This window comes from Engystomops pustulosus, chromosome 4 (assembly GCF_040894005.1).
Source record: "Engystomops pustulosus chromosome 4, aEngPut4.maternal, whole genome shotgun sequence".
In the NCBI taxonomy this organism is placed as follows: domain Eukaryota; kingdom Metazoa; phylum Chordata; class Amphibia; order Anura; family Leptodactylidae; genus Engystomops; species Engystomops pustulosus.
This window is the reverse complement of record NC_092414.1, coordinates 159,799,471-159,818,239: the sequence shown is the minus strand read 5'-3', so window position 1 is coordinate 159,818,239 and position 18,769 is coordinate 159,799,471. Positions and strand designations below refer to the sequence as shown.

The following is an 18,769-nucleotide window of genomic DNA, read 5'->3' as shown; positions in this document are numbered from 1 at the left end:
CATGGCCTAACATGTTTTTTTCTAGCAGAAAGGATGGTAGCGCTGATGATGGCGTCATCAGCACTGACCATGTTGGTGGATTATTGGCAGGGCTGCCATCAGGGGAGCAATAGTCTGCCTGCAGTCAATGAGCCCACCCGATATATGGGCCTGGGAGTCACAGAGTCCCCCCTTCCAACTCTGAAGCAGTGCACAGGAGAGAGGAGGCTTCTGTCTTATCAGGACCTGCAGTATCACAAAGTGTGAGCCTCCTCAGCAGAGGCTTTTATTGCGTCAACACACACTCCAGTAGGCTGAAGCTACTGGCTACAAAAGGCATGGGGACTGGGTGATGGGCATCAGTCATGGAGAGATGGCTGGGTGCTGGAGGACAGAGAGTGAGCTGTCACTGTTCTCAGCCATCTGCTACTGTTGCCTTATGTTACTTCCTATGTACTTTCCCTGTGATGACCTGAATGGTTATTTCCCGAATCGATCAGGTATTGATCACAGGAAAGAATGAGTCAAAGTTATCACAGGGAAAGGTACCAGCTGCCCTGTATAGAATGAAAGCTGGGATAAGCAGCTATATACAGTTCAACTGTCCCCTTGTATAATACACATATGCAACATCCCCCACCAGGGCCTAGCCTTTTCTTTGGGGCAGGTCTCCAGCAGGTGGTGTGCGCAAGAAATTGTAGAGAGAGAGGCTGATGTACTTGAATCTCCCTGGGGCAACCCCTTTAAAGGGAACCTACCACCCCGATTCTACCTATGAAGGTAGAAGGGGTGGTAGGTGGATGGATGGGACGTGAGGATAGCCCTTTTTTGGGCTAATCCTCACGTCCCGGGTGTCTTTTAGAAAACTTTATTACATGTATATGCTAATTTTTTTATGCGGCTACTGGGGCGTGGAGTAGCCGGACATGAGGCTACTAGTCGCGGCTACTCCACGCCCCAGTAGCCGTGTTACTCAGGTAATCAGGTAATCCGCGTTGCCAGGTAATCTTCGGCGCGCAGCTCCTGGTAGCTGCGCGCCCTCGTCCGAGTCCCCCGGCTACTGCGCATGCGCAGTAGTTCCGGCCAAGGAGCCGCGGCCGCGCAGCCGAAGGCCTGCATTCTGCGCATGCGCAGAACGCAGGGGACCCGGACGAGGGCGCGCGGCTACCAGGAGCTGCGCGCCGAAGATTACCTGGTAGGCGGAGTAACGCATAAAAAAATTAGCATATACATGTAATAAAGTTTTCTAAAAGACACTCGGGACGTGAGGATTAGCCCAAAAAAGGGCTATCCTCACGTCCCATCCATCCACCTACCACCCCTTCTACCTTTATAGGTAGAATCGGGGTGGTAGGTACCCTTTAATGTCCGTAGTATATGTCCCTGGGTAATGGATGGGGAAGCCCGTGATGGTATAGCCGTATTCAGGGACCAGACGGTAGCAACGTTGTGCAAAAGTAACTCACGGTTCATTATTGGAACAACTGCAGGCAACGGGCCAAACGATTTCAGAACAGATGCCAAATTACTGGAGGGAGTACGGATTACTGGAATAGTCATGGAGAGTGATCCTCAGGAGTAGATTCACCAGCCTGGTAGTAGGTGCAGCTTGGGAGTTAGCAGTGTCCAGGTATGAAAGCTGCAGCTTTGTCTTGGGTGTTCTGTGTGTCCGTGCTAGTGGACTGACACTCCGTCTCTGGTCACTCTGTGTGTTCTAGAAGGTGTGATCTCTAGGAGAGCTTAGGCCTAGCAGCTCCTCATGTGGTGGGAGCTGGGCCTAAAGAGGTGCTCCTATGTAAGGAGCTAGGTTCCAAGATGTGTTACTGGTAAGAAACCTAGGTTCCAAGAGGCCTTGCCCCTTCCTGTCCAGGGGTTTTGTTATTCCCTGGGCAGGTGGTGCTCACTCTCCAATCACACTCCAGCTTACAGATTGGGACATCATTGGATAACAATATTAAACAGTTTTAACCCTTGCCTGTCCAGGCAGAATCTACCGCTGCTAATTACCTCTAAATAGCTGTGTAATGCCTGAAGTGAGTTGTGCAGGCTCACCTACTGGGGAGATGCAAACAAGGGGCTTATTCGCAAACACTCCTCTGCCTGCACATTGGCAGGGGTGTTGAACATATATATAATACAATTCAGTCCTCCCCTTGGAAATAAAGAAAATGAAAACATCTTCATCGACCATCAGATCATTAACCTCTTCATATTCCTGACTTTCACTGTGCACCTTAAATGACACTTCTCTTTTATCCAGTAAGATAATACAGACATCAAATTTCTATAGTTATATGTTATATTAAAGTATATGCACCAGATCTTCCTGTCTCTGCCCCAGTCGCCACTATATTAACCCAATGACCAGTTAAAGAGTTGTAATGTCCCTGCCCATGCTTACTTCTCTACTTGGCAATTGTGATGTCCACCTTGTGATTCCCGCTGCAAACCCCCGATGCCTGCTTGTACCAGGGAAGTTGTGGCAGATACTGATGTAATATATCCTCTCCCTCCAGCACCAGGTCCACAAGCATCAGTGCGTGTTCCTTCACTTTAACAAGCTCACAGTTCTTGTCACTGCGCTGTAAGACACTATGGCCCACATTTACTAAAAACAGTGCAAACTGCACTATGCTTGTCTGTGTATAGTCCATAGGGTGCCAGATTCAGGATTTCTGGCACACATTCTGCATGAATCTGGCACCCCCTGCAGTGCCCCTACAGAGTGCACTATTTTTTGTTGCACCTTTAACACAGGACCTGCAACACATTTCTATTGTACTTTGCATGATAAATGTGGCACGGCCCTACTTTACAGGTTAAGAGTAGTAGTTCTGTGCATTATACATGAAAGCAGAACCTAGTGTGTCCATTCAACGTATACAAAAAATGACGTATGAACCCAGCTAAACACTGCTGGGTGACTTAGATGAAGGGAAAGTGAAGAACATAAGTTGTCTGTGTGGCAAACTCTACAGAGATGACCCATTGGTGGAGACATGGTAAATATTGGTGTCTGCTACTGAAAGTTTAGTAAGAGTGCACTGGGGCTTGGACCCCGGATCTGTTCCAAACCTAGCAACACCTATGCCAGGGACACACAGGGTTAACATGCAGAGATTTACAATAGCAGCACAGTAGATGTGATTTATACAATTGATTCCTCACGTGGGTTTAGAATCTGCAGTTTTGTGTACTTACACTATTTAATGGACCAAACGCGGAATCACTGAATTGAATGGACATTCTGAATTCAGTTCAGTGATTCTAGGTTTGTTTTGTTGGACCAAACTCGTTCTTGATAAACATGCTTAAAGGGGTTGCTTTCTTTAAACAAAAACAGCTCCACGTATGACAATATGTAGTGTTTGGTGTTGCAACTAAGCCATATTCATTTCTATACTGCTAAGTTGCAATACCAGCACAAACCATGGTCCAATGTGGCGCTGTTTTTGGAACAAAGCAAGTTTTTTAACTGCCTTGCAAGATCCATCCATACACATTGATCTGCTTTTAGTGATGGCTGGGACTTTCTTAAGTGCATTCATGCCCCTTCCTCATAAGAAAATCTCGCTGTTTTCTTGCTTCACAACCATTGACCTCAATTATAACATTAGATTGAGCGGAGTATGTTTCCCCTTAATTTTCTATGTTTAGGTGCAATTTTGCAGCACACCGATGATTCCTGTGTGAATGAGCCCTTATAGGATGCTGGCATTACAGTTTGTAAGGTGAACTTTTGTGCACTGAGTTATGCAAGACATTGTGTGAAGTATTTCATATAAGATGGTATTATGGGTTTATGATGGTTAGGTATGTATTAACCAGTAATAGGCACCTTTGTGGAATCGGATGGAGGCAGAGTGCAGGGCCACCCTCCCCCTTCAGAGCTGTCACCTGAGTGCACCTGTCTGTGGAGTGGGAGGGCAGTGCACGAGTCCACGCCCAGCTGTGCTCCCTGCAGAGGTAGTGTACCCGAGCTGTCACCTGTGATCACAGCAGAATGGTTAATGCTCTCCTGAGCAGGTGTACATCACGGAGCCGGCTACTATGATCACCGTATTCTTCACAGCCCTCCCTGGGCTGCTACTTCTACCCCTACTTATAAGCTTCATCTTCCCGTACATCTTCCAGGACATTGCTCACTTCATCACCGTGATGCGCTATGGCATCCGTGCCAAGAAGCAGGTGCGGAAGACCCCGGCTCACACTGTGGTGGACATCTTCCTGGAGCAGGTGGAGAAGTCTCCAGACAAGCCATTCATCATCTACCAGGAGGAGATGTACACTTACTCTGAAATAGACCGGCTCAGCAACCAGACAGCCAGGGCTCTGCGCAAATATGCCGGGGTCAAGTCTGGAGACTGTGTGGCCATCTACATGGGCAATGCCCCTGCCTACATCTGGATCTGGCTGGGGGTGGCAAAGCTTGGTTGTGCCCTGTCCTGTCTGAATAATAACATCAGGTCCCAATCATTCTTGCACTGCTTCAGATGTAGTGGAGCCAAGATCATCCTAGCAGAACCAGGTAAGTAGATGTAACCCCCCTGATGTCTGAGATCTAATATCCAGAGCCTAGTCACATGGCTACTTTACATGCAACTCCTACTACTGGGGGGAAAGAATCACAGGAGTTTGCATTCAGGTTAAAACTTTTTCTGTGTTTAGTCCGTGTGGGATGATGATGCTGCAGAATATAGTGTCTGAAGAGATCATTATTGCAAAAAATCATACCATATTATAATCTATTCCATAATCACAGATGACATATTTGTACCTAAAATTATGTTTAATGAGAAATTGCAGAAATCGTAAGTTAATGCAGAAATCTGCATTATCAGATCTCACATGGTCAACATGTGATGTCTCACATCAAATTCTATTATCTTTTACCTGGCTCAAAGTGGTTCCTGGCAGAAAAGTTGGCACAAAAGTGACAAGATGGCCATTTGTTATTAGCTCAATGACTTTACTTGAAGTAGGACTTCCCTCTCCCTCTGTATTTTGACACTGTGGGATAAGTATTCAAATCAGTAAACAGGGGCCAGTAACCCACTTACTATAGATGCCAGCTTTTATGCCCACAACCACTGTGGGTCACCTTGTGGACTAACTTTGATGAACCTTTGCAATTTAATGTTTTAACCACTTGTATTGTCATTTTTATGCCAAGTACTGTACATCTCTTTTTTTAGCCTATCTTTAACCACTTGCACCTTACACTGGTATTTCAACTGTTTATGGGTCGTGAACCAAGGACCATGCAGAGCCCCTATGTCACAGAACGACAACCCAGCTCGGGAAGGGTCTCCTTACATCATATCGATCTATGATGCTAAAAAGTTTCTGCTTCATCACTTAAAGGGGTTGTCCACTTTCAACAAATAATTAATATTGTTTGAGATATGAAAAGTTATACAACTTTTCAATATACTTTCTGTATTAATTCCTTGTGGTTTTGTAGATCTCTGTTTGCTGTCCTGCTATAGAAAGCTTCTAAGGCACATTTACTAAAAACAGTGTAGACTCCACTATGTGCAGTTTGCCTGTGTAGTGTGCAGGGGGCGCCAGATTCATGATTTTTGGCGCATGTTCTGCATGAATCTGGCGAACTCTGCACTGCACCAACCTTCTTTTGTGCACCTTTAACATGGGCCATGCAACACACTTCTGTCAGACTTTGCATGTTAAATGTGGTTCACGGTCCAACTGAGCACCGGAACGCCCATTATCACTGCGAGTAATCAGAGATGTAAATAATAACGGCTTGTGTACCTGCGCATCCATCACAAGAAGCAAACCTAGTAAACATAGATTATTTCTATAGCAGGACAGCAAGCCGAGATCTAGAAAACTGTGAGGAACTGATAGTATATTGGAAGGTTGTAGAACTTTTCATTTCACAAACAATACCAATTATTTACCTAAAGTGGAGAACCCCTTTAACTGCAACGCTGACACTGTAAATGTCATAAGTGTTGCCGCTGCTGTCTAGTGGGAACTTCTCAGGAACTTCTTACAGCACATATCACTATGATGTAAGGAATCCTGTCTACAGCAGTGATGTCAGCTTGTGACATCCATGGTACACAGACTGACAAAGGCACTGTGAAACTGCTCTAAGAAAGCTTAGTACAACACATGTAAAAACTCTCAACCATCTTTAGACTGGTTGGCTGTGCTCCACGTACTGTACTGCTCTATACTGGCCAGTAGTCACTACTCCCATAGATGTGTCCGTGGTTGAAGAAAGCCTAGTACAAGTCTACATGCCGGTTCATATCAATGATAATTCACTTAAAAATTCACATCCAATATACATATAGGGGGATATTTATAGCCCCGCCGGTGCAAATTCGCAGCCCGATACATCAAGAGGCTTCTGCCTCTTGATGTATCGGGGCTGCTGGCAGTGCAGCGTTTATCCTACGCCAGGCAGGGAGTGAAGGTGGCGGATTGGGGCAAATAATCGCAAAAGCGTTGCGCAGAGGTCCTGATAAATAACCCCCATAGTGCTTGTTGTAAAAATCAAGATACAAAAAAATCTATTTACACTGTAATGAAGTTGCAGGGGAATTCAAGACTTACTACTAGGTTCCCTTGAAGATTCAGGCCTCCTTGGAAACCGACCTGTATGCCTGTATGTGGGCCCAATCCCACAGTTGGCACACCTTGCATAGAAGGGGAGTGCTTGCATTATACCAAAATATGAAGCAAGGACTTACCATCTGCCAACCTGACTTCAGCGTCCGCACTGTAACAGTTAATAAGGGTGCTGAAGTCCTTGCATCATTTTTTGTTATAATGCAAGGATCTCCCCTTCTGTACAAGGCAGTACACAATCCTGTACAAGAAGCTTAAAGCACTTTGTTTTTGGGAAACCATTCCAAGAAACGGGATGGTCTAAAGTAGAACAACCCATTTAAGCACTTGCCTAATGTAATATTTCTTCATCTTTAAAATGAGTGCTGATCATTTTTTTCTTTAAACTCGGTTGTTAGAGGGCATTCTCATCGTTGGGATCTGCACCTATTATACCCACCCTCTTGTGTCATTAGGTGCATTTCTTCTTTTTAGACTAGAATTTTTGAAAGTTCTAAAAACTAATAACAACGGGCCCAATTGTTCAACAATCCTGGTGCTAAAAGTGACCCAGATTGAACCTACCTACATAGCATCTCTGTAATGCTCTGGGGCAGTTCACCATGTGTTCTGCTCCATGACGTGTGCCTGTATGAAGGCCCATATAGTTATTGTAGGGACATAGTATTTTATGGGCACCATTTGGGATCCAAAGCATGCTTCCATAAATAATTAAATATGTGATCCATGACCAAAAAACATTTATTATAGTGTGCTGAATATAAGAAATCAAAAGGAACTAAAGTCTATGACCGCATCATATTTGATTGTGTAAGCAAAGGGTTATTATCCACAACTCTGCAACCAGGTAATAAGGAGTGTTGTACTGGCAGCTAATTAAAATAGATGCCCCCAGACTAAATAGAATTCTTATGGGATCTAGAAACCTGGGACATTTTAACTGTTTATCCCCTTGGCTGCCATCAGAGAGTTCTTCACAGTCTGACTCCACTTAGTGAAGCAAGGATTTGTTTTTTGTAGGTTGCCTGGATGGAAGGATGAGGTGAGAAATATTAGGTCATTATGAGGCCTCCTCAGGGCCTGTTTTAGTGGGGCCCTGGGCAAAACTAAAAGCATGGCCCCAAAATAAAACTAATTTATGAACAGTCACAGTCAGTAAAAGGCTCACCCTGCACACTAATAACACTTTGTAGTTAAACCCAGTAGTATGGTAAGGCAATGTGTAATATGAGACTATAGGTCTTGAATTCAAATAAAGTCACCTTCTTGAGATTGTAATACCTTTTAATGGATAACTGAAATATAAGATGTTACAAGCAAGCTTCCGGGACAGCTATGGTCCTTTCATCAGGCATGGTTCTGAAGTGACACAGATTTTATACACAATGAGCAGAGAAGAAATGCAAACAAAATGTCAACTAACGGACAATAACAAAGTTGAAAGAACAGGTAGAAAAGATAGACCTCAGTCCTGAGTCTTTTTAACACACGTTATCTGCGCATGAAAAACGCATTGAAACTGCACTGGAAACACCCAAAAAACGCACATGAAAAACTGAGACACTGATTAAACTCCGACTGAAAACTGATTGAAACTTGACATGAAAAATGTCAGTTTTTCACTGACCAAACCCTGATAGCACCCTGATCAGACTGTGATTTGTAAGTTACATCCAGTGGTACACTATTGTTATTCACCTTATCATTGTACTGGAGAAGATGGCTTAAGAAGGTTACTGTATTTGACCAAATTATCAGTTGACAGCCTGTACCACCCTCATATAACTTTGTGACAAACACAAATTATTGAACAAAAAGTGCATTGAAAATGCCATGAAAACGTTTTTACATAGAACTGACATCAAAGTGGAGGTTTATGCACAAATAGGGATTAAAAAATAATAACCCAAAGTGAGCAGATTTATATATACCACAATACACAACATCGAAAATTTACACTCCCAAAAATGCTAAAACAAAAACCGTGACATATTTGATTGCTATCCACAAATGTGTTTAAAAATATATAACATGCAAAATAAAAAGATCCTATTCTGTCCCTTTTTTTTTCCAGAAATCACCATGTAAACAATAATATTTTTTTATTCATACACATTATTACCTTTATGCAACTTTGCAGCAAACAGTAATAAAATGCAAAAATTGCATGAAAATTCAAATTTCCTCTAAAATATGTACCAATCCAGAGTTCTATAAAACAGTAAGATGTGAGGAATTCATACATACCCCAAAATATGCAGCAAAGGCAACGTTAAAGAGGACCTATTACCTAAAAAAAAAAACTAAAGTAAGTAAATACCCTAAAGTAAGCAGCTCCTAGCGCTACCTCAGATGGAAGCAAACACTTAAAGGGAACCTACCACCACGAATCTACCTATAAAGGTAGATCGGGTGGTAGGTGGATGTAAGGGACGTGAGGATAGCTCTTTTTAGCGCTAATCCTCACGTCCCCGTTAACTTTTGGTACACTTTATTGAGCTAATATGTAAATTTCGTTATGCGGCTACTGGGGCGTGGAGTAGCCGAGCACGAGGCTACACAGCGCGGCTACTCCACGCCCCAGTAGCCACATTACTCCTCCTACCCTGTTGCGTGCGGTGTGCAGCTCCTTGTAGCTGCACGCCCTCGTCCGTCATGATGGCGTTCTGCGCATGCGCAGAACGCAGGCCGGCGGCTGTACAGCCCCAGCTCCGAGGCCGGAGCTACTGCGCATGCACGCACGCAACATGGTAGGAGGAGTAATGTGGCTACTGGGGCGTGGAGTAGCCGCGCTGTGTAGCCTCGTGCTCGGCTACTCCATGCCCCAGTAGCCGCATAACGAAATTTACATATTAGTTCAATAAAGTGTACCAAAAGTTAGCGGGGACGTGAGGATTAGCTCTAAAAAGAGCTATCCTTACGTCCCTTACATCCACCTACCACCCGATCTACCTTTATAGGTAGAATCGTGATGGTAGGTTCTCTTTAAGCGCCATACCATACTTACAGCGGTCCGGTGTATTCATGAGGGGGCAGTCCGAGGTGCTGCTTCTTCCCTGGACCGCCTCTCCCATGCCATAGGCCGGCAGTGACTGCCTCCTTTTACCGCCCCCTCAAGAATATGCTGGACCGCTGTAAGTTCCAAGGGTATGGCACTGCAGTATCTGCTAACTTTTCCCAAGGGTTCTGATAAATCTGTTTAACACTAGGAGCACTAGGAGCCGCTTACTTTGGTAAGCGGCTCTTAGTGCGTTTTTACAGGGTGAGAGGTCCTCTTTAAATCCACAGAGGGTGCCAAATTTTTTTTGCAGAAAATTGCACTGCGATTAACACAGATTTATCATTGTATGTTCCCTTACAATGGCACAATGGTATCACGAATAAATAACTATATATCCATAAACCAAGCTAATGAGATAATAAAAGTCACTTTTAGATGTTCGCCAATGTATTAGCTGTGCAATAACAGAACCCTCTGCGGTTCAGAAGAATTTGAGTGAGAACATCATAATATAGGTATAAATAACGGAGGATGGTGTGAAACTTAATTCCGGAACATGTGTGTGTTTTTGGATTTACATAAAACTTTATGGACACTTTCTGGATCGCGGTTAAGAATTAGCCACATAAGGCGAAGGTGAACATTCATTGTATCGCTCAAGTTATACAAAAAAAATATATCACAAAATAAAGGTAATTAGAGAGCAAGTGTGTTCTTGTTCTGGATGGGAGAGGGTTAAAAACATGAACATTAGTTGATCTTGTCCCTCATTAAAATGTACTAACATATAAAGTCAATTACATTATCTGTGAGGTGCAGATACATACATACATAAATGTTCATTCCAAAGAACAGTCTCACCTAATCCCAAAACAGGTTAAAAATTGAAGACTTCCTCGGTGAGTGCTCCTGGTGTTTTGTTCATTTCCTGTACTGGTTTCCATTGTAGACCTCGTTTCACTCCCGTGTTACAAGTCCCACGGAGATCCTATACAGGAGTTTACGTACAAATAGAGCGGATTACCGGGGAAGAGAGTAAAAAGCCTTTTATTGTCATATACTCACAATAGTAGGTTAAAAACGTGCATATGATAAAAAGTCCACAAGGACGCCAAACACCTCGCCCGACCTAGGTTTCGCCCTCTCTGGCTTCTTCCGGGGCCCAGTTTGCTTCATGTAATTATTTCCAGTGATACTGAGAAGTATGGTCCTTCTGTCATTGCTGTTCTATTGCTTCTCGTCTTTGTCACCAAAACTCGACCTACTCAGAGAGAAAAATTAGCTAGTTTTACAAAACAACAACTATTAAAGGTATTTATCTGCAAAATACAGACTTGGACTAAAAATCGGCATACTAGAGGATTCTCTGTGCCATTCATAGATTTTGCAGTTTAGACCAGGACCCAACAGAAGACCAAGCTTAAAACATAGGAGTACCTGCTTCTTTACTCTGATGAAACCATGGCATCTCAGAGGTCATTGTGAGCGGATTGCATTCCTGAAAACTACTATACTACTGTATTACACTGCTGCTTTTCAGCAAATCCTCCGTGTAATACAGGAGCATTGTAGGAATATGGGATTTATGAAAATCCTATACATACATTGGGGGGGAATTATTAATGCATTTGCGCCACAATTCTGGTGGTTTTGGATCTACAATGCCTTGCACCACATTTATCAAGGCTTTTAACCTTTTTTTGGCACTTAATCGACTTGTCCGACTAAGGGGGCATGGTCTCATGAGAAAGGGCGTGGCTTGTGGGAAACCATCCGTGTGCCCAAAATTCTGGCCCAAAGTTTAGACCAATTAAAAATAGGTCTAAATTAGGCACCACAATGCATCATCACAGTGATAAATCTGATGCAGCAAAAAACTTGTGTTTTCCAGTCAGAGACGGGTGAAACCTGAGATACATTGTGGGGGAAAAAAATTCTGTGTATCATGTTGCCCCACTGTCACAGCAACATGGCAGCATTATACGCATCAGGAACCATCCAATTTCAGATGGCATCTGATGCTGTCATAGTGACTGCAGTAAATCCTGCATCCATTACGCAATGTGCGCAGTTACATGACTCCCAGTAAAAATACAAGAGCAGTTTGATTGTTATGGCCACCAGAAGCGTTTTGTAGGCTCTCATGCCCACCATACAATTAAGTTTAAAGTGAACCTGTCACCAGCAATATAATATGCTTAGCTCATGTCAGGTTTAATAGCCTATGCTATGCTGATTCTAAGAAAAAATGCCTTTGTCAGTATTCAGAATCATTTCAGTACTTTATATAAGCTTAATTCACATTACCTGGCTCCTTGCCAGTAGCATGTCGTGAGTTGCGGGGACAGCTGCAGCCTGTGTGTGCCTGAGTCTCATCATGTTTTCTTACTGTTACTCGTCCCCCTCCCTCCCCTGCCTGCTCAACGCACATGAAAGGAAGTGGGGAGGGTGAAAGAGCTGGATGAGTGTGGAGGAGAAGAGACAGTCACACGCACACACAGGCTTCAACTGCCCCCCCCCCCTTCCCTGGGACTCACCACATGCTGCTGGCAGGTAATGTGAATTAGACTTATATAAACAACTGAAATGATTCAGGATGTTGACAAAGGCATTTATAGAATCAGCATAGAATAGGCTATTGGAACCTGTCACCAGCTAAAAATCACATTCCTGGAAACAGGCAGGTTCACTTTAAAGGGTTGTCCATTTAAAAAATTATCCTTGAGATAGGTGGCTCAGTGGTTAGCACTACAGCCTTGCAGAGCTGGGGTCCTGGGATCAAGTCCCATCCAGGTCAACATCTGCAAAGAGTTTGTATGTTCTCTCTGTGTTTGCACAGGTTTCATCCAGGTCCTCCAGTTTGCACCTAAACTCCAAAAACATACTGGTAGGTTGATTAGAGTGTGAGCCCCGTTGGGGACAGGGACTAATCTGGCAAGCTCTGTGCAGCGCTGCAGAATCTGTAGGTGCTATATAAATAAAGAATTATTATTACTATTGAGATTACCATCCATCTCCTATAAAAGGAGATTGATCACATCATACATGCATATCGGCCCTTTATTTGCAAGGGGATGTACAGCCCCCAATTTTTAGAATTCCTGAGTGTTACAGCAGTTGGACCACCAGTGCAACAATCTGTAATTCAGCCAATATGTTTCAGCAGTTTTTTTTGCCATGGACAGAATAGGTATACACTAGATATTCCATAGGGATTCTGGCACATGTTCCCCGGCTTTAGAAAGATATTTTAAAATGAGTTTTATGGTCAGGCTTTTATTGCAGTTTTAAGGCCAAATCAAGGATAGGATTAAAAATACTGTAAATATTTTGTTTCATATTTTAATCAATCATGTCTTCTGAAAAGCTGAGAATATTTCACACTGTGGAAATTACATTACCTAAATAGAGGAGGACATTTTCTGTCTGGTTCTGCTGCACTGATTGTGTCAATTTAGAGAACGCAGACCCAGATCCCCTTATTCAATTATTTTAGCCCCTGGTCGCTGCTGTAGTTAAAGGGAATCTAGCAATGGGAATCTAGCAACAGGAGAAGCCCACTAAAGTAAATCCATGTGTACACACAAATACATCATTTAGTAGGTTTCCTACTTTTAACCAATATGCAAATCAGGCATTCAGAGTACCCATGACTTTGCCCTGCACCCCAGAGCATTTCTCACAATCGCAATATACCACAATTCCTCCTCCTCTAATAATCCATTCCAGACGTTTTCCATAAATCTGGGAGCCTCATTACAAATAATTACGGTACCTGTGTTGTACCCGATTATAGCCACTTTTTGTTTTGGTTGGTGCACTTATATGTAGATTTTTATGTGTAAGTAGATGTTGATATCACGTGATATTGATTTGATTTTCACCTCAATGTGTATATTCTGAATGTTGACTTCAAATCCTGAACTGACTGAGAACAAAGTGTGAGCAAAGAGGTCAGGGACACTTGCAGCATGTATCCGTATGTGCTATACCTATAAAAAATGTTTTTAAGCTTTCGTTCTTATACTATGAATTAATGAATCAAAAAACTCCTCCTTATTTGACCTCCTTTGAGGTCAAATAAGGAGTTTGATCTCCTTTGATCTTGCACAAGGAACTAGGAACTAGCAAATACAACTACTAATATCATATGTTGGGCAATATGCACAGTAAGCTGTGTACGGCTAACAAGATTGGTGTTCATGAAGAGAAAAATATCTCAGATCATCCAGTTTGGGTGTTTATCTGAGGTCAGATTAAAAAATATGCCCTTTGAACATGGCAGAAACCATGGGATTATGTCACCCAACATGCATAACACTTTATAGAGAGTCCATAAAATACCACAGATGTGTATTCTGGTCCAACATATTCCTGAAGCTTACGGAGGAGTCAGGGCACATAGTACATCACGTGACTGGTGGCAGTGTCCATGCTAGCCTTGTACACTTCCAAAAATAAAGGCACACAAGTATCATAGCAGGGCAATAGCGTAATGGAACAAAGTAGCCTGGCTGATGAATCTACACAGAAATGTTTTCACACTAAGGCCGCTTATATGACAGGATACTAGTTTTTAGGTTTCGTTATATGGTAAGGCCTTTGGGCTCTATCACACACAAGAACTCGGGGCAGCTTCTACCCCAGGCACCCAGACCAACACATTTTTATCAGGGAAAGAAGTGGGTGATTATTTGCATCCCTCTGTGTCAGTCCTGCAGGGTCAAAGTAATATTGTTTGCAGAACAGAATGCTGTGAGGCAATTTGGTGTGAGCTGCCATCCATTAGTTAACATGTGGTATCTACCTGTTGATCTAGTAGTGGTTGGGTTATAGTGTCTCATATCTTGAGATGAGAAGCCACAGCAATATGCTTTGGCACTGGTGTTTGAAAATCTCTTCCAGTAGCCTCATAGTAGATAAACTGGTCACATTTTTCATGCTTCTATTAACCGTAGTCATGTAGACTGTCAATCACTAAGACACCGCTCCTAAAACAGTCTTGGTTAAACAGGAAGACTCCTGTCATTAGCCAGAACCAACTTTGTCTTCTAACACATGTTGTTTAACCATATACTACAGTTTACCGCTCAACAATCGCAGTAATGTTGTCAAACCACTTTGTGTGTATTCAGCATACACATCTCCATACCACTTCATGTATCATGTCAAGTACTCTAACGAATTATCAGTGACCTTTTACGGCATCAGGTCTAGTATGAAGCATACAATCTACTCTACAACTTAAAAATCTGCTTGCATTGCACTAAAATTACAAGTAAAATGGTCCTGTAATGATCCTATGTTGCAGAGCTTATTACATGTGATCTCCGGTAGCCTTGCATGGGTGAGAAGAAGAATCATTTGCTTAAATCAAAACACTACATTAACAGGCATTTCTGGTTACAAGCAAACTAAGCCACAGGACCCAATGTCAGACTGCAGCTGCAAAAGCACAAAAAATGTTATAGTGTAAAAAAGAGATAAAAATCAGGGACCTCAATGTACTGTTACACCTCTATAAATTCCTGGTAAGACCGCTTTTTGAGTATGGGATCCAGTTCTGGGCTTCATATGCCAAAAAGGATATAGTTGCGAATAGGGCCTTCTCCCTGTCAGGATCCATCTGGTGAGATGCACAACTCACCCAAGGGATAATGCAGGGAGATCTCAGGTAATCTGCAGCTGTAGCCTCTGCCTGGAAAGGCAATAGTTAGGTAGGTGTAAGATGTTATCCAATCAGTTGGCTGTATTGTGAACTGGAGTATGATTGGAGAGGTGCTACCACCTGACCAGGGGGAGTATAAAACCCCTTTGCAGGGGGAGCACATGGTCTTTGAGCACATGGACAGAGTGAAGAGAGAGTCAGTGTACAGCACACCTTTAGTGCTGTCACAGAAACCAATCCCAGGAACTAAGTCAGGAGACTCTAACCCAGAGCTGCAGCTTCCACAGTTTGGACACAGCTTCATCTCAATTATCCCAGACTGCATCTGGTGCACTATTCCTGCGGACCACTCTCCACGGCCACTCCAGAATACGAATTTACTGAAGCAGAATACTGAAACAGAAGTTGAGCATGTTGGTACAGCGTTGGGCTACCTTCATTTGTGCCATAAACTTAAAATGGAGTTCTTGCACGATCACTTTCCATTAAAATCTAGTTTCCACCCATATGCTAAATAAAGCAGTAAGGGGATGACTAAAGAAGTAATGCTGTCACATCTCTATTCTATAAAGTATAGCCATGGAGCTACATTCATTGGGTCAAAAGTCACCTATGACCCTTGAACCACTAGTTTTGGATACTTTCCAGATCTGCTTCTTACACTACAAAAACTAGAAGTAAGAATAAAAACTAATAGTCATAAGATATATACCAGGTCCTAACTCTACAGGAAGAATCACAGGATAAAATATGAATGCAACAACCATTGATTCTTCACATGTTTCAGCCGTTTCTAAGACAATCTGCCTGACTCTTCTTGCTGTCAGTTGCTGTGACACCTGTCTCCCTTTCACCTAGTTTTATTATTGTGTAATTGGAGACCTTTACCTAGGAGTAGACTTTTGTTCAGTTGCTAAACACAACATTGGCTCAAAGTTCAGCAAATTAGTAGATAAAGCACTTCATTCCCGCTCCTCTGTCCATTTGACCATGAAAACCACAATTATAAATTCACTTCTACATGTGCATTTGATATCAACATGATTCCATTAACCTGTTAAGTTGCAACCAGTTTAAGGCTTCCTTAAAAGCCCCATCTTTCAATTCTCAAATGTCACTTTGTGAATACTCAGAAATTTTTGCTAATTTTCTATTATTAAAAGAGATAAAATGAAAAAACCCAGTGTGTAACCCAGTTTCCCGGGAGTACAGATCGAGTGTGAATATATAGTATATTGGTGTTTGGACAGGAAAGACCTCTCTTTGGATTTTGAAGTCAGATTTTGCTGGAAAAGTGTCCAGGCATCATGACAAACTTGCAGAGCCTATGAGGTTCAAATACAGTAAGAACCCCAAACAATTAGCCTAAAAGGGTTTTAGTGAGCATTTAGTGTGTCCTTCACAACTTAACATGTAGTAGATGGAGAAAAGTGAATATCATAATTTTTCTTCAGATATTTTTTTCATTATCAGTTTTTAATATTAGTTTTGGTAAATCCTTTATCAACCATTTCTACACTTACAGCAGCTGAAATATCTAGAAATTGAGTCACTCTATAGAGCTGAATTAAAGTAATACTATTGCTGAGAAGAAACTAGAGCCAAGTCAGCTAATAACATATCCCTCTCTCCCCCCTACCACTAAGGCTTCAGCACCGAAAGCTCATTTTTCGGCTGTGTATCCCCTGTACATACCATTTTAATACACGTAGCACATAGACACATTGGGGCAGATTTATCAAGCTGTCTGAAAGTCAGAATATTTCTAGTTGCCCATGGCAACCAATCACAGCTCTCCTTTGAAATATTCATGAGCACTGGTAAAATGAAAGCTGAGCTGCAATTGGTTGCCATGGGCAACTAGAAATATTCTGACTTTCAGACACTTGATAAATCTGCCCCATTATGGAGGAGATTTATCAGTAGTGTCTAAGGCAAAATTGTTCTAGTTGCCAATGGAAACCAATCAGAGCTCAGCTTTAATTTTATAAACAGCTGTGGAAAATGAAAGCTGAGCTCTGATTGGTTTCCATGGGCAACCAAAACAGATAAATCTCTCCCATAAACGGCCATCCTATTGAATGGCTGTATGTATTGAATTGCCCACCGTATCTCACCAGAGCAGTCTCATCAGAGTATGTCTTATCTTTTGATGGATTACGGTGTGGTCTTCCGCCTTTCTATGGAGAGGGTAGGGGTGAGCAGAACTCACTCCTTCTCCTCCCTCCTGCATTAGGCCACATGCTACCCCCAGGTATGGCCCAGGTCAGCACACGGGGCTGACCTGGGGCCTAAGTGGGGGAAAGGGGCCTAAGTGTGGAGGAAGAGGGTATATTGAACATATTCCATTCAGCATTTGGTAAAGAATAAGTAACAAATCGTGACTACAAACTAGAGTGCTAATATTCCCTTAAACTGAGATCTTGGTTTGCGTTAATCCATAGCCTGATGGGCATCTGTAAAATAATGTTGACATGTTGTTTTGTTCATGGAAGTATGATTGGGCTCAATAGCAAAATAGGACAATACCTTCTTGAAACCTTAGATGGTTATATGCAAGCAATTGAGATATGATGACCACTCAAAGAGTTTTTCAACAGGTAAAGTGAACATTTTGACCCTCGGGATAGTTGCCAGAAATAAATGTATATGGAATAATGCAAACACAATGACAAACACAATGACAAACACACAGAAAATACATTTTTTTATCAGGACATAAAAATGTCCAGGTCCCACAAAAATCATAATTGGCGTCTACATAGCCGTATACAGTCCCCAGCTTACATACATGAAAGGTTCTTTAGGTGTTTTAAGAGTGAATTTGTATGTAAGTTGGAACAGGTAGCTCCTGATTTTTTTTGTTCCTGTGTACAACTGGATTTTCTAATTTTTTTTTGCTGTCACGGGAACAAGGATTATCCACAAAACTTTATTACAGACATTGTTCCTGGGACAAAAGTAAAGCATCCAGAGAGGCAGAGAGGTCTGTCTGTAACAAGCGGTGGTCTGTAAGCCAGGTGTCCTTAAGTTGGGGGCAGCCAATTCCAATGCACATCAGACATCAAACACATATTTAGTGTGTAGTTGCTCCTTAGAAGTACCGTAAATGGATGCAAGGAAAAAAGAAGGACTGCACTTGAATGCCTTTTTGGTGCGGTCAGTTTTTTTCAGGAAATGCTGAAAAGTGGGAAATAGCTCAGAACTGTGAAAATCAAATTCAATTTGGATGTTACCGATTACAAAAACAGATAGCACTAGGGTGCAATTAAGACATAAATCTGATGTAAATTGCATAGAACCTTGACAGAAATATTTTTTTTACTAATTAAAAAAATTAAAAAGAGATTTGTTAAAAGCGTGGAGATAAAAAAAGACAAACTCTCATAAAGTAGTGGCCAGTGTCCCCCAAGAATGGAGGGTTACCTGAATAAAGCTATACATACATAAGCCTGTAATGTAGGTGGGAGGGCAGTGTCCTTATTCTGAAGCGCAATTCATCCAGTCAAAGGTCATCA

The 18,769-nt window shown here is 42.3% G+C and overlaps 1 protein-coding gene and 1 long non-coding RNA gene across 2 annotated transcripts in view; one reads left to right on the top strand and one right to left on the bottom strand.

Annotated features, from left to right (window-relative positions):
* The first annotated feature begins 3,941 nt into the window (after positions 1-3,941).
* Positions 3,942-18,769, top strand: part of SLC27A2 (solute carrier family 27 member 2) — a 28,620-nt gene continuing 13,792 nt past the window's right edge. The window contains exon 1 of the mRNA XM_072148319.1: positions 3,942-4,507. Within this exon, the coding sequence (XP_072004420.1) occupies positions 4,030-4,507 (478 nt within the window). The 5' untranslated portion in view covers positions 3,942-4,029. The remainder of the gene's footprint in view (positions 4,508-18,769) is intronic.
* LOC140127520 (uncharacterized) lies at positions 8,811-17,000 on the bottom strand. The gene is made up of 4 exons (XR_011855006.1): positions 16,947-17,000; positions 10,649-10,844; positions 10,445-10,571; positions 8,811-8,872 (listed from the first exon to the last, which is right to left on the bottom strand). It is a non-coding gene; the product is annotated as an uncharacterized lncRNA (long non-coding RNA).